The sequence below is a fragment of the Mercenaria mercenaria genome, chromosome 14 (assembly GCF_021730395.1).
Source record: "Mercenaria mercenaria strain notata chromosome 14, MADL_Memer_1, whole genome shotgun sequence".
NCBI classification, from domain to species: Eukaryota; Metazoa; Mollusca; class Bivalvia; order Venerida; family Veneridae; genus Mercenaria; species Mercenaria mercenaria.
The window spans coordinates 7,088,808-7,104,038 of NC_069374.1; the positions used below are offsets into that span (position 1 = coordinate 7,088,808).

Below are 15,231 nucleotides of genomic sequence, written 5' to 3' on the forward strand. Positions count from 1 at the left end.
AGGGGAAAATTATAAACCCCACGTTATGAAATGTCATAGTGCTTGAAGAATAGGGCTTTTTTTTTTTATAAACTTGCACAAACATGTCAAGTTTTATAGTTTTGCCTTACAAATGATAATTGTTCTTTTTTTTCAAGATTTTATCAAAGTAGGGAACAAAAAAATGACTTGAAAAGTTACTGCAATGAAAATTTTTGTCATTAAAAAGGTTTTGAAACATGAAAAAGACTTAACTGTCATGAAGTAATAAAAACACATTTCCTTCGAAAAAAAGACAAAAGATGAAGGTCATCATAGTGTAGAGATCTGATGTCTAAAAACTGCCAAGTTTGTAAAATAATGATCAAAGATTAAAGACTAACAGTTTTCAACCCTGGACTTATTAATACCTGCTGGACTAATACCTGCTGGACTAATACCTGCTGGACTAATACCTGCTGGACTAATACCTGCTGGACTAATACCTGCTGGACTAATACCTGCTGGACTAATACCTGCTGGACTAATACCTGCTGGACTAATACCTGCTGGACTAATACCTGCTGGACTAATACCTGCTGGACTATTACCTGCTGGACTAATACCTGCTGGACTATTACCTGCTGGACTAATACCTGCTGGACTATTACCTGCTGGACTAAACCGACATATACTATGGCTGTGACTAAAACCCGCATGATAATACAAGTTAAGACTAATAACCTGCTGATAATACCTGCTGGACTAATACCTGCTGGACTAATACCTGCTGGACTATTACCTGCTGGACTAATACCTGCTGGACTAATACCTGCTGGACTAATACCTGCTGGACTAATACCTGCTGGACTAATACCTGCTTGTGTCTTTGTTAGGAAGGGATTCTAACATGTAGAATGACGTAACGAAAACTGAGACAAAATATTAACAGGCAGAACTAGCTAGTAATGACAACTGCGAGAAGACTGACATCAAACTTTTCAGTCGTGTAAAGCCCATTCAGTTGATTTTGATTCTTCACATGTTCTGCCTTGTATTTGGCCAACTTACCTGACAACTTCCACACACGAATTAAAGGTGGATGATTAATTTAAGATCAGATACTGAAAACAAAGACCATTCTTCTTCCAATGGTCAGGTGATCAAACTTTGTACTCTGCTAACTTCAGGTGTGTGTGTGTGTGTGCGTGTGTGGAGGGTTGGAGGTTACTTGAAGCATATATCACTTTTAAAGATTGGAAACTTTGCCCTGCAGAAATAATTTAATGAAAACATTAAAACCGCATTAAATTTTTTTGCTTATTCATGAAAAGTGATTTTTAATGTTTACAATACCTCACATATTTGTCAATAGTTGAGGTAGAAAAATTAACATTTTTAAAATTTTATTTACCCAAATTCCATTGAACCTGATATTGCTGGTTTTTGTAAACACTGTAAAATGAGTGGACATTGTTAATTCATACAAAGTAACTAAATTAATTTGTAATAGTCATCAGATTTCTGATATAAAAAATGTATTGGTCAAAAGTTCATTTTTGTTGATATTTTGAACTTTGATACCTCAAATCTCATACCAAAAGAATTTTGACAGTTGTAAAAAGCAGTTAATTATTAAAAATCTTAATAAAAATTTCCCTGTAAGAAAAGAAATTTGTTGTTGTTCTTGTTTTTTGTATTGAATAAATAAATAATTGATTTGCAATGCTAAATGCTGATCATTTGATGATTATTATTGTTCTGTCTATAGGACATTAAGTTTACATAATAAAATTAATTTGCCTTGATTGAATACTTAACAGTGAAATACATTAAGTACAAAAAACAAAAATAGACAAGAATGTTATATCAATATGATGTGGGAGTATGTAATAACTGCTTGCGCGTGAACTATATATATTTGGCACAGTTCAGTGTATTTACCTGACATAGCAGTGATAGATTATCTTGCAAATTTATTGCTGTGAAATACGTCAACATTATTATGTATCATCCAGATAGCCCTCCTACCGGCCAATGAAAAATCCTCATGCATAATAAACCTTTGTCATGGTATTATTAGTAAATACTAAATAACTAATTTTATACAAAAACATCAATTTTTCAGCAGAAAGGAAACCAAAGTGAAAAAAAAATGTGTGAATGCCACAGTATGTAGGTCAGAAATTCTATTTCTGTTGATCGAAGATTGAATTGAACTTGAGTAGTTGAAATATATATATTTTTTTATTGTTTTATATATTTGGTATTGTAACGTATCACAGGTATTTTTATTGAGTGTTAATTAACAATTGATTAGAAAAACGTTGACATTGAACTGAAATGGGAGTACAAAGGATTCATTCAAACATGTATAAAAATTCGAAGGATTTGTTGTCACTTTTAGAGGTGTATAACCCCCATCCAACATGGATAGCTAAGGTATGATATTAATATGTATTAATATGTATAAGAAAATAACTAATCTACAGGTAGAAATTGCATTAATTTTATCTTTCGTTAAATAGATAGAGGATCATGTTTTGTTTCAGTGTAATTTCTTGATATTTTTGTTCAAGTGTCAGCAGATGCATTATTTTCATTCTTGCAATGCCATTAAAATGATATTAAATTTTCTTTTTGTATCATGTCTTTTTGATGGTTTTTACGAGGTATTATCCCATTTAGTAGTCCTGTCCCAGTGAAAAACATCAAGAAATAAAATGTATGAAATATATGTATCATATGAAATGAGTAAGAGAAATTTAATCGTGCCCCAAGAATCTTAAATTTATCTTTTAGATATAATGCAAAGTTACATCCTGTTTGTTTTACAATAAAAACCTGTATATTTTTGTGTAGCCATTACTTTGCTACTTTATGATGACACATTCATTTTCATTTTTTCACAAAATATATAATTAGCATTAGTATACTAGGTAAACTTTTTCTTTCAACACGCAGGAGGTCATTTCGTCCACTATGATATTTATTTTTCAATGTTTGTTTACTCCTTTACACAAAAATAAATTGTTTTGGATACAAATGGGCCTGTAATTTAGTTTGATTACTCACATAGTAAAATATTTTCAGTTTACTATGACACTTTTGTATAAAATATTTACATAAATACCTTTGGGTTCATTGATTGCCCATTGGGTCATGAAATGCTCCTTTTTTGCAATTGAGTTTAAATTGATCATTGGTATAAACCACAAATAGGTTTAGATTAAATAAACAACATTGTATCAATTGTAATTGTAAATGATAATTGAGAAAGGAAAGTTTTACTTGAGTCAAAAGTAAAAAATATGTAAGGATTTCACAGCAGTATATATACTTAAAATTGGGAGAAAAAGATGATCGGGCAGAAAATCTCTTTGCTCATTTTAACTCCTTGCTATACTAGATAATGTTGTCACAGTAGTGAGTCGGATTTCGTACAAATAACCATGTTTGGTAATATGAAACTTTGATTTATTTTGATCCTTTATGATCAGATTAATGTCTTAATGCTATTAAAAGATTAATGGATCACAGACCACATTAAGACACTTGAATGCCAGCGTCTATTATGACAACTCGTGTTTATACGGTTGTAGCCGCCTCAAGTCGCAAAGACAACACTTCTCTTGATCTTTTATTCCGTGTGATTCCATTCTGTTTCAACGAATCATGGATGACCTTCAAAGGGCTTTTGACAAGTTATATAAAAAGAACAAAATGTTTTTCGCTGTGATCATGTCACAAATCTTTATGATAAAAATCGATGATAGGGAATCTTCACACTACTGGTGTACCGTGATATACGTGGCAGGTGTTTTTATAACATCTTCAGTTTTTCACACATTTGGTCTCGATATCAGAATGGAATCACAAGGAGATCAATTAGACATGTACAAATATGGAACAACTGATGCGATTAATTCTGGCGCTATTGTTAATTAAGCCTTCACAGATAAAATGATATTCAAAATATTTAACTTTACAAGTTTATTAATTGATTTTTCCATTGTACATATATGTACAGCTGACCAGAATGAGTCATGGGATCTGACTGTGTTAGTTAGTTCTGTATGTTTGTTATGCCAAAAGTCATGACTTTCATTTGACCATATGATATAAATACAGTGAATATTATCACTGACTCTAGCACCTGGGTTCACTCGAGCAATTTGTGTGATCCTTGACCCTTTTACTTAAATATTCTATTTTTAGATCACTCCAAACACGGCATGGATAACTTGAGCATTTTTGCTCAGCCCCTGGCAGCCATGATCAATCTGTATTTTACTGTGTGTTTTATAGAAAATGGCCCTTGGAGAACAATGAAATTTAGATTTTAGAAATTTGGGTGTAATTTGAAAAGAAAGGTGCACGTCTCTGGAGCAGTCATCATTAAATCCAAGACTATAATGTGCTCATTGTATAGAGCTTGCGGCTCTGGGGAGGTTCATTCACTACAAGTTCTACTGTGATCAAAAATAAGATACCGGTCAATGCTTCTTCTTTAGAGGTTTTGTTAATAGATATGATACTGTTATTTTGAAGAGTCTGCAACAGAGTCTGTAATGTTCTTCAGATTAAAAATTCATACCCATACTGACATATTTTAATATATTCAAACAAGAGAATGAAATTAAAAAATGACCGATATTTAAACTTATTGATCCGGACCAGAAGTGGAACGTTTACTTTGTTGTTTGTAGATATCAAATTCCAATGTCATGTAATTTAGATATCTGGTAGATATTTGAAGAATTTGGTATTTATTTTTGTGACACAGAGATGAGACACCGTGTCTTTAATGACCTATTATAGAATGATTATGTTTTGTTAGTTTTGTGTCTTCTTCCGAACATTTGACAGAATTTTGAAATTAGACGGCCTTCTTCTATTTTAAACTGACATGATTACAAATTAACTTATCAACTTTTAATTCAGTTACACAAAATGGCAAGTGGTTTGAAGATATTGCCTTGTAATATAAATATAATGACCATAATTATTCATAAATCATTTTATGTTTGAAAAAAAATTGTAAGAATATTAGATTTTGAAAACAGATAGTAATTGAAGGAATTGGTGTGGAACAGAATTTTTTGTCCTATATCTTACAAATTTCACATATTAAAATTCTGATCATACGCCAGTATTGTAATAAATTATAGACATATATGGTATATACAGGACATTAGCACAGTCTGCTCCAAAAAAAAAATGAGTATGGACGAGCTGGTATGCAGTAGCTATGAGTTAGACTTGGTACTTATATTTGAGTCTTGATCATTCTTGATGACTGGTTATGTTGCCAGATAAATTGGATCCTTGATAGGCATGCCAAGGCAGTGGTCATATAATCTCCTTACTTCAGCCCCTAGTAACGTCAAAAAAGTTAAATCAAATACAACATGTATAATTGTACAGATGTTTAATATTTGTAATATTTCTTCAAGTACTAAATTCTAAATACGAAATTACATTATGTTGTTTTTTTTCAGGACAAGGAGAAACAAGATCAGTTGAACGAATTGTTGAACAACTACAGTAGCAATGGGTTGCCTCCCTTTCCGTCCCTGGTACATTTTGGACACTCACAGTTTGATGAAGCAGTATTTGGTATAGACGCGGACTGGAGGGCCATTGTAGATAACTCACAGGTTGGTTACTTCTTTATGGCAGAGAGTAAGATATTCTACTGTTTAAGCAATGAATGCATTCTGAAATGACAGTTATGTTGAGCTGAAATCAGTCAAAACTTAAAAAAGTATCACCAGCTTAAGAAGAATGAAGAAAATAGTCTGTGCTCGCAAGTTGTCTATTTCAGAGGCTTACCCCACTCCTTTTCGTAGGAACCAGGCTTAAAAGTTATATTGTTGAATCTGGATACCAATCTCAGAAATGCTGAGCCTCTCATTGGTTGATTCTATGCACAGTCCTGAAATTGACCAACAGAGTTGTTACATTACTGGACTGGTCACCATAGTTTTTCAACCTCTATCCTAAGTACTTGGACATTGACTGCAAAAACTGGAGCTTTCTATACAAGTAAAATTTCACCCTAGTGTAAAAACGTAAAAATGTCACAAGTTGCTTACATATTTATAAAGTAAATAAATTTTATAAATAACATTGTTTGAAAACTGTCACACTGTTTAACTAGCAATTGCATAATTATTTTCTCAAGTGCACTCACTCGATGTCAAAAGGCTGCACATGTATAGTACTTGAGTGTGAATTGTAATTAGGTCACCTAATTGGTATATGAGTACTTTGAGTGACAGGTTATGTCTAATATGTGGACAGACTAATAATCTGTGATAGTAAAACAGAACATGGAAATCATCATCAAATACATGAAAGGTCATGCATTTCACAAATTTACCTGCTGTAAGTAATTGTAGTGATGGGAAGGGCAGGCGGTATGGCTTGGTAGTTGTGAAAAATGTCCAGAAAAATAAGAACGTTTTGTGATACTTCAAAATAAAATTCAGTTATAATACAGGCTGAAAAATTTAACAAATTTAGATAACTATTTTCACAGAGTAATGCCTGCTAAACGCAATGTTAGTGAAAAAGTGACTTCCTTTCCGAATGCCTGACTTGCGTTTAAAAATACATCTTTTGATTTCTTCTTTTATGTTTGTCATTTCTGATGTCTTACAAATTGTGCACAAAGTTTCAGTGGAAAACATTTTTTTCGTTAGATTTCAAGGGAGATAATTTCACATGAAGGACATATAGCCTAAATTATCTTCAGATAAATCTATTGACGTAGCCAGAAGTTAGGAAAAACAACAACAAATAGTTTGTTTAATTAACTGTTTATCACCATATTAGGACAATATGATAAAAATCTTATAAAAACAATCTGTCTGCAATGAACATAAAAAGCATAGACTGCCGAGGGCAGACTGTCTGAAGTCCTGTGTTAGCGGTATAGAGTCTGTATTAAGGGTAGTTTACAGCTAGGTTTTATTATTGTAAAAGTGTTACTTTTGCTGAAGGCTGTACAGTCTATACAAGCGGATCAGGTGACAAGTAATGGATGAAATATAATTAGTCTGAGGGGTCTGACATTGTTTTGTGTCAATAAAGCCATGTGCACGTGCATCTGACACACAGAGGACATTTTATGCAATGTTCTTGTGAAGTATTTCAGCAGTAGTTTAGTTCAGCAACTGATCTGCTGATGTAATGTTAGATTGTCGGTATTCTAATTCGGACTTCAAAAATATGTTCTATATATAACTTAAATATCATAAAGTTGTGCACCCCTACCAATTTAACCAATATTATGAATAGATAGTTTCAGACCATGAGACATATATGACATTTTTGTCATTTCTTTTTGGAAAATATTGCCCAATATTTGGATTTGTTTTGCCCTATTGTTTTAGATTTATTGCCAGTTCAGATGTCAAACTTGCTACCCCAGGACTTTTTGTCAAAATCTATCTTTATGAACAAACCAGAGAAAAAGCTGTTAACTACCTGGGTCAAAAACAGACAAGACAGAATGCAGGTCACAGCAGTTTCATGCACACAATTGAAGTAGTTAAGAAAATATCCAATTACAATGTTTTGTGATCATTGATTCATTCAGGAGGTAGATGATATTTGTTTATTCTTCCGGAATGCATTGACATTAAACATTGTATAGTTTACATACATGGGTTGTTTCATTAAGTAAATTGTGTATCGTATTATGTCCTCCAGGGAGGCGGTGTCCTTCAGGGACATGGTATTTGAATCACCATGCTGCATTATATCCCATATTCTAGGGCTTAGATCATTCAGCAATTTGGCAATGCATCCCTTTTTCTATACAATTCAGATACATCCGGCTTAGAAAAAATATATAATTCCATAATGTATAACGGACAGCTTCAAAATACTGCAAGAAACACATTTATTATATTTTGTTGGTCAAAATGACCAAGATGGACAAAATCACGTCTTTGATTTTGTTGCGTAGAACCTTTAGAATTTTTAAAAAAAACATCAACATGAATGGAAAAGTGAAATTTGCAAGGTCAGAATTATTCATTTTTTAACATAACTGAAAATTAGAAAAAATTTGGGGGGAAAAAAACAAAGGAGAGGATTTGTCCACCTTGGTCAAATAGATTTTGTCTATATTCCTACATTTGTATATATGAACGCTCATATATAACAATAATGTAGGAAGACTGTTCTTGCAATGATCTAAACACAGCTCTAAAGAATTTTGGCTTTGAAAACCATCACAGTTGAAATGTATGGAAACAAAAGAACACCTAAAATTACATGTAGGATATTTATACATTAAAACAGTACTAAAGCAGAGCAAATCAGCTAGTACTAACACCAAACGTATGAGCAATTACTAACGCCAAGCAAATGAGCTAGTACTAATGCCAGATATTACATTGTGCTGTATTTTTCTTACCATGTTATTTTTTTTTGAATTTTCAGCATTTAACAAAGAGACAACAAGATCAACAAGAAGCTGTCTGGGAACTACTTCATACAGAAATACAATATATACGCTCTATACGGGTCATATCTGATGTAAGTATACATGAAAATTTAATTTCCTAATGATTTAATTCTAAAATTAAAAAGAATATAGAATATACAATTTCTGCAATGTTTCAATAAGTTTGTTAAAGTTGGAAAATATATGCATCCAGGTTCAGGTATTCAAGTTGTTATTACAAACATTGCAAATGATTAAAGTACCCAGTTTATTCAGAATCTTACAAAGCCTGTCATGATAATCATCGTGTAATTTTAGGTACATTCAGAGGTGCGGTAGTAGTGACAAATTTTGCACTTTTCACTTTAAAGGTGCAGCTATACCGATTATTTAGGTCATATGATGTTTTGTTAAAACTCTGCATTAGACATGATATTTGCATAATTTTAAGTGTTCAGGGAAAAGAAAATGAAAATCTTGAAAATTTGCTGCTTCTGTGGTCTATCTTGCTCCATTGATCATTTCCCATTTTGTCATCGTCATTTTTTCTGCAGCGTTATTTAATAAAGTTTTTACACCATTAAAAATTTTATGTAAAGGCCTCCATTGTTCTTGTTCCTGACTTTTAATTAATTATACATATATTACTGCTATGGATTAGAACTTTGCTAGGGCTTAATACGAGAAAATGGTTCTTGTGGCAAAGAAGCTTGTTGGTTCTATCAAGGTGCCGTCCGTGTCTTAAGAGGAGCACCTTGGTTCTTCATCCACCATTAAAAGCAGGACAGTGAGCAGGGGTTTCATTTAGGGCCCAGGTGAGGGGATGGGGGAGGGGGCACGGATTTCCCCTTGCTGTATAGGTTTGAATCTTTACCTGCAGCAAATAAAGTTCAAGAGGAGAGGACCTCAAGATCCCCATCTGCTTGACAGTTTTGATTAACAAAATGAAACCATTTTATTTCTCATTGTGACTTAAATCATCTCCCCTGCTCTCAGCAAAAAGAAAAGAAAGGCTATCCAAATGAAGTGAAAACAGTTTAAATAAACAGAAAAAAGGAGAAATAATTTCAAGATGTCTGTTCCTTCTTTTACAGTTATTCCTGTGTGTTTTGTTGAATCTACAAAATGAGCTGCTTTTAAATGAGGTAAGTTGAAATTTGAGCCACATCATGAGAGAACCAACCTAGTGCATTTGCGAACAGCATGGATCCGGACCAGCCTGCGCATCAATGCAGTCTGGTCAAGATCCATACTGTTCACTTTCAAAACCTATTGCTGTTAGAGAAACTGTTAGCAAGTAGCATGGATCCTGACTGCGCAGTCTGGTCTCGATCCGTGCTGTTTGCAAATGCACTATGCTGGTTTTCTCATAGCGTGGCTCAACATATGTTTTGTAGGGAAAAACAGTATCTGTCATAAAGTTATGCACAGTTTTCATTTGAATGATTCAGAAAACATTAGCTAATGCATATAATACATCTTCAAAACATGAAGAAAAAAAAAATTCTGAAAAGTCATTGAATTTGCATAAGAAATGCATTGCACTTTGTAAACTGTGAATTTATCTGCTGCTGTCATAAATATTACAAAATTTATCTTGATTGTTGAAGCATCCCAAAACAAAAGAAATAATTCAACTGTCAAATTTGAAATACCAGAAAGGTATAAACAGTATTTAAAAGTTTAATTTAGAATTATGTCTCTCCCTTTTGTAGATTGAAACAGAGAAATTATTTAATAATATTGGAGATATCGCCACGGCGAATAGTGATTTCTGGCGAAACCATCTCTATAAGGTGCTAGAAGAATCACGGAGTTCCGGAGCACTTCTCAATCCATCCATAATGAAAGAAGGATTCCAAAAGGTAAACTTGTAAAATTCGCTAAATCATGTGACATAAAGTATTTACTTCTTCCATCAGTATTATGTCTGTGAAATACTCTATAATTAATACATAAGTTTTGTTTGATTTATACTTATCTAAAACTCAGTTACTCAGTTGCAAATAAACTAAAAAAATCTTTAATCAGTTTCAAATCTAGCGAAAAATCAAGTCCATGGTCTATGGTTATAAAGTAGATTCGAAACCAATCTCAAAAAGCTAAACAGATTTGAAGTCTAAGCTCAGAATTATCCAGTCGGAGACTGGAGATTTTAAACTGGCCTCCAGACTCATTTTAATAACCATTAGGTTTGAACCTACAACATCGGGATTATACTATTGACATTTTAGTATCTGTTATGTCACACAATGTTCTAACCAGCCATTAAGAATTGCCTCCCTTGTATTGGATTGTTTTTCTACTATAAGAATTGTCTCCCTTGGGTCATGCATTAAGTCCTTTTTAATTTCAGTACAACGATATATTTCAACCATATGTACATTACTGTGCCAAGCAGAAGATGTGTACCGACTACATGAGGTCTCAGTATACAGAAAACGACCTCTTCAAAACATTTGTTATAGTAAGTTATGTTTTCTTTGTAAATTGCATAAAAAATAGAGCAGATTTTCATTTGAGAGATGTCACCTTTTTCACAAAGAAGTACATGTACTTGCTTAAATCTTGAAAAAAATGGAGAATAGATAATAGTATAGATAATGTTTTGTTGTTACTCAATATAAGGGAGTTTTTATGATAAGAAGATGACAAAGTCTTGGTTCTTGGCTCATGCTAAAGTCAGCATGGCAACAACAAAATGGACAAGTTTGTAAATTATCTGTATTTATGTTACGGGTACCAAACTTGTAAAATGAAGAAAAGCCTCTGTTTTATTAGCTCAACTATTCGAAGAATAAGTGAGCTATCCTACTCGCCCCGGCGTCAGCGTTAGCGTTAGCGTGAGCGTCGCACAACTGACATCTCTTGTAAAGAAATATAATTTCAACATTGTATGCTTTGAAATTTTGATAATTTGTGGAGCATCAATTTGCGATTGTGCTTATTCATGTAAAACCCATGCAATCATTACAACAGTTGAAACCACAAAAATGTGTGCCATGAAATTAAGTGATTTCACAGTGGAGGTTTGAAGTTTGTTTAGTGCCAGTTCAGAAAGGAATAAGATTTTATATTTCCTACCTTGCAGTGGGCAGAAGCGCAGAAGCAGTGCAATAGGCTAAAGTTCACGGACCTTCTCGTTAAACCTATGCAACGTCTCACCAAATATTCTCTACTACTTCAAGCTATACTCAGGAAGACCGACGATGACCATCAACGCAGAGACCTCTTAGAAATGGTGGGTACTTTACAGCATTTTATTGAATATCCGTCTTAACCCTTATCATGCTGGGCACAACTGATTCTGCCTTTGCGACCAGTGTAGATCATGGTCTGCACTGTTCACTATTCAGTCAGTATCTTTTAGGTACACATCCTTTTTAACAGTCAATGGTACTGTACAAATTGAAAGATGGACTAGTTCATTATATAAAGGTTATTTGGGAGGACAAAAATACAGTGTTTAATACAGAGATTCAAATCTACTACAGCAACTGTTGGAAGAAAATTTTTAAGAAAATAAGAATTCAAAATTGATCTTTTACATTGACTTGTTTGAAGATGTTAAAAGTTTATTACAGTCGAAAGTTAAAAACTCAATCTCTCAACAAGTAGGTTGCATATTCAAGTTTTACATTATGCCTGTGTTTCTTTGATTCAATTTATTCTTTGGGATCCAGCTGTATACTACAAACACCGTGCTGCAAAGGTCGTGATGACAAGTGGGGTTGAGGGATGGATGGGAAGGTCCAGAAATTTTTTTGATGCTGTTGATCATTCGCTTTGTCGAAAGCGATATGCAGGGTATCGTGTTTTTAGAGTATCGTATTTGCAGTGTATTTTCTAAAATGTGTACATAAAATAACATTTTAGTCTTTAACACCATTACAGATTGCCAGTGTGGACCGATTTGTACACCATGTAAATGCAACATTACACCAACAGCATGAGGAAGAGAAACTACAGGCTATAGTTGATAAGATAGAGGCTTACGATGCTGTTGATGCTCCCAATGATGAATGTCTCAAGGTACAGATAGATTCAGTTATACTTTTATAGACGGTTCAGATATACTATGGACTGTGCTTAGTTATACTTGTATGGGCTGTGTTCAGTTATACCCATTCAGACTGATTCAGTTATACATACATAGACTAGACTGTGTTCAGTTATACTTGTATAGACTGTGCTCTGTTATATTCGTATGGACTGTGTTCAGTTATACTTGTATAGACTGTGCTCTGTTATATTCGTATGGACTGTGTTCAGTTATACCCATTTAGACTGTGTTCAGTTATACTGTGTAGACTGTATTCAGTTATACCTGTATAGACTAGAATGTGTTCAGATATACTCGTATAGACTGTGCCCAGTTATAATCGTATGGACTGTGTTCAGTTATACTGGTTTAGACTATGTTCAGTTTTACCCATATAGACTGTGTTCAGTTATACCCATATAGACTGGACTGTATTCAGTTAAACCCATATAGACTAGACTGTGTTCAGTTATACCCATATAGACTAGACTGTGTTTGGTAACTTTTCCTTCTACCTTGCTTGGTATGTCATATTAATTAGTTTGCAGGTCATTGGTTCTGCCCAGGTGCCCCCATCTCCCTCAAAGTTGTCAAAAAGATTTTAATGTGATTAAGTCACTTAGATTCCAACAAAAGAAGCTAACATACTTGCTTCTACATTCATTGAATTATTGCAATTTAGATAGCTCAGTTAGTTGCAGAACTTTTTTAATGAATAAGGTATCTTGGTTTACTATGAAATGAATAAGGTTTCTGTGTTTACTGATTTCACAATTCTGACTAGATCTATATCTTAATGTATTTCAGCTTATACAACCGTACAATAGTAATTTTAACCTGACGGCACCAATGCCAGGCTGTGATGCTACCCAGACACGAGCACTTGTCATGCAGTCACCACTGAAAATGAAGGAGTACCAAAATAGGGTAAATTTAATTAAATTGTGTTATTTGTATATGTGACTTGATAATGTTCTTACCCCAAGACGATGCTGCATTGGACAGTGATTAAAATTGATTAAGAACAATCTCTATTGATATTGTAAATATTATAATTAAATACAGTTAAAACTTGGTATCTGGAATTCCAAAGGATCAAGGGTTTTACTTAAGATAAGTGAAATTCAACTTAAAATGATATTTTATGGGGACAGGACTTGAAAATTAAACTGAACTTTGAGGTATGCTAGTTTGAGACATTTTTTCATGGTGAGCATGCTCTTTTTTTAAAAAAGTTGTTCTTGTTTTTAAATATTTTTCTTTTGTAAATCGCAATGTCTGAAGTGTGTTTTACTTCAAACATTCTGTAAATTATGATCTAAATTTTACACTTAATATAAACAAGTCACTTTAAAGGGTTTAATAAAATGTCTGTATTATTTTACCCCAGCCTGCTGGCGGCAAGTGATTCTGCCTTTGCGACCAGTGCAGACCAAGATCAGCCTGCACATCCATGCAATCTGATCATGGTCTGCACTATTGGACATTCAGTCAGTATCTTTTTGTTAAGCACCCCTTTTAACAGTTAATGGAACTGTCCAAATAGAAAGATGGACAAGTTCATTATAGAAATTTAGCAGGGTAAGGGTGGAATCAAATTTAAACCTGATTTTTCAAATGTAATGTTATATATTGTAGATGGATGTGGAGGTGATGTTATTCACAGATCTGATGTTGATATGTAAGGCAAGCAAGAGAATGGATAAATACAAAATAGTCAAACCTCCGATGCGAGTTGATCGAATAATCACGCATGAACTCAAAGATAAAGGTAATGGTGTCTGATCATCATTTATTTATCTTATATACAAATATTTAAACTTTGCATCGATTTTCTGGCATTTTTGTTTGTGAAAAGGTGTCACATGCTACCTACATAAATTCCATGTCAGTTTAGTTAATGTCTGATAAGTAATCAGTTTTTTAAAAAATGGCTGCCAGCTGAATTAAAGAATAGTCAGTAAATTTGTTGAGTCTAATGAATTCCTTGGACAGTGTATAACTAGACACCAACAAATCATGTAACCAAGATCATTGACATGTGAGTTTTATAGCGGGTATGTAATGTCAATTTGTGATGTCATTTCTATGTCTTGCTATCATGGTAACCCTTATCATGCTGGACACGACTGAATCTGCCTTTGCAGCCATTGTAGATCATGATCAGCCTGCACATCCTTGCACTGTTCTCGCAATTCAGTCAGTTTTTTTGATAAACACCCATTTTAACAGTTAATTGAAAGATGTACAAGTTCATTATAGAAATTTAGAAGGGTAAGGATTAATAAATTGATATATGTGATAGATATAATAAACTATGGCAGAGTTTTAAACAAATTTACTTTCCGTTTCTCAGGTTGTTTTCTGCTTATCTACGTGAATGAATATCATGTTCCAGTTTCGTCTTTCACCTTTCACGCAGACCACAATGCAGTGCAAATTTGGATCACTCATATACGCAAAGCTCAGGTTTGTCACCATTTTAACATAGTTCTTTATAAAGTATTAATGGATATGTTTTGCATAATTTTGTGGTATGTAATAGGAGGCTTTTAGAATTTTAAAAATAATTGCATAGATCTATAGTGGTTTGTAGAGATTACATTTTCTATATTTAGTAGATTGTTTGAAGTAGCATATTTTGTTAATTTTGCAAGTCTTTATTTCGAAGTATTTACCATAATCAGTGATATTTATGTAAAAAAGAGAAGTGCCACCTTAGATGTGAATAAAGTCATTGTCTTTATTGCATTGGGTTTGAAGTTCTTCA

The 15,231-nt window shown here is 33.3% G+C and overlaps 1 protein-coding gene across 8 annotated transcripts in view; it reads left to right on the forward strand.

The window, feature by feature from the left end:
• The window catches only part of LOC123528105 (pleckstrin homology domain-containing family G member 5-like), a 215,421-nt gene that overhangs the window by 194,574 nt on the left and 5,616 nt on the right, over positions 1 to 15,231 (forward strand). For all 8 annotated transcript variants that reach the window (XR_008366958.1, XM_053522898.1, XM_053522894.1 and 5 more), the window contains 10 exons: positions 5,460 to 5,618; positions 8,416 to 8,511; positions 9,514 to 9,564; positions 10,135 to 10,284; positions 10,776 to 10,886; positions 11,511 to 11,660; positions 12,314 to 12,451; positions 13,269 to 13,388; positions 14,100 to 14,232; positions 14,818 to 14,930. Coding sequence is in view for 7 of the 8 variants with exons in the window: in XM_053522898.1 (XP_053378873.1) it covers positions 5,460 to 5,618; positions 8,416 to 8,511; positions 9,514 to 9,564; positions 10,135 to 10,284; positions 10,776 to 10,886; positions 11,511 to 11,660; positions 12,314 to 12,451; positions 13,269 to 13,388; positions 14,100 to 14,232; positions 14,818 to 14,930 (1,221 nt within the window). In the remaining variant the exon portion in view is untranslated. The remainder of the gene's footprint in view (positions 1 to 5,459; positions 5,619 to 8,415; positions 8,512 to 9,513; positions 9,565 to 10,134; positions 10,285 to 10,775; positions 10,887 to 11,510; positions 11,661 to 12,313; positions 12,452 to 13,268; positions 13,389 to 14,099; positions 14,233 to 14,817; positions 14,931 to 15,231) is intronic.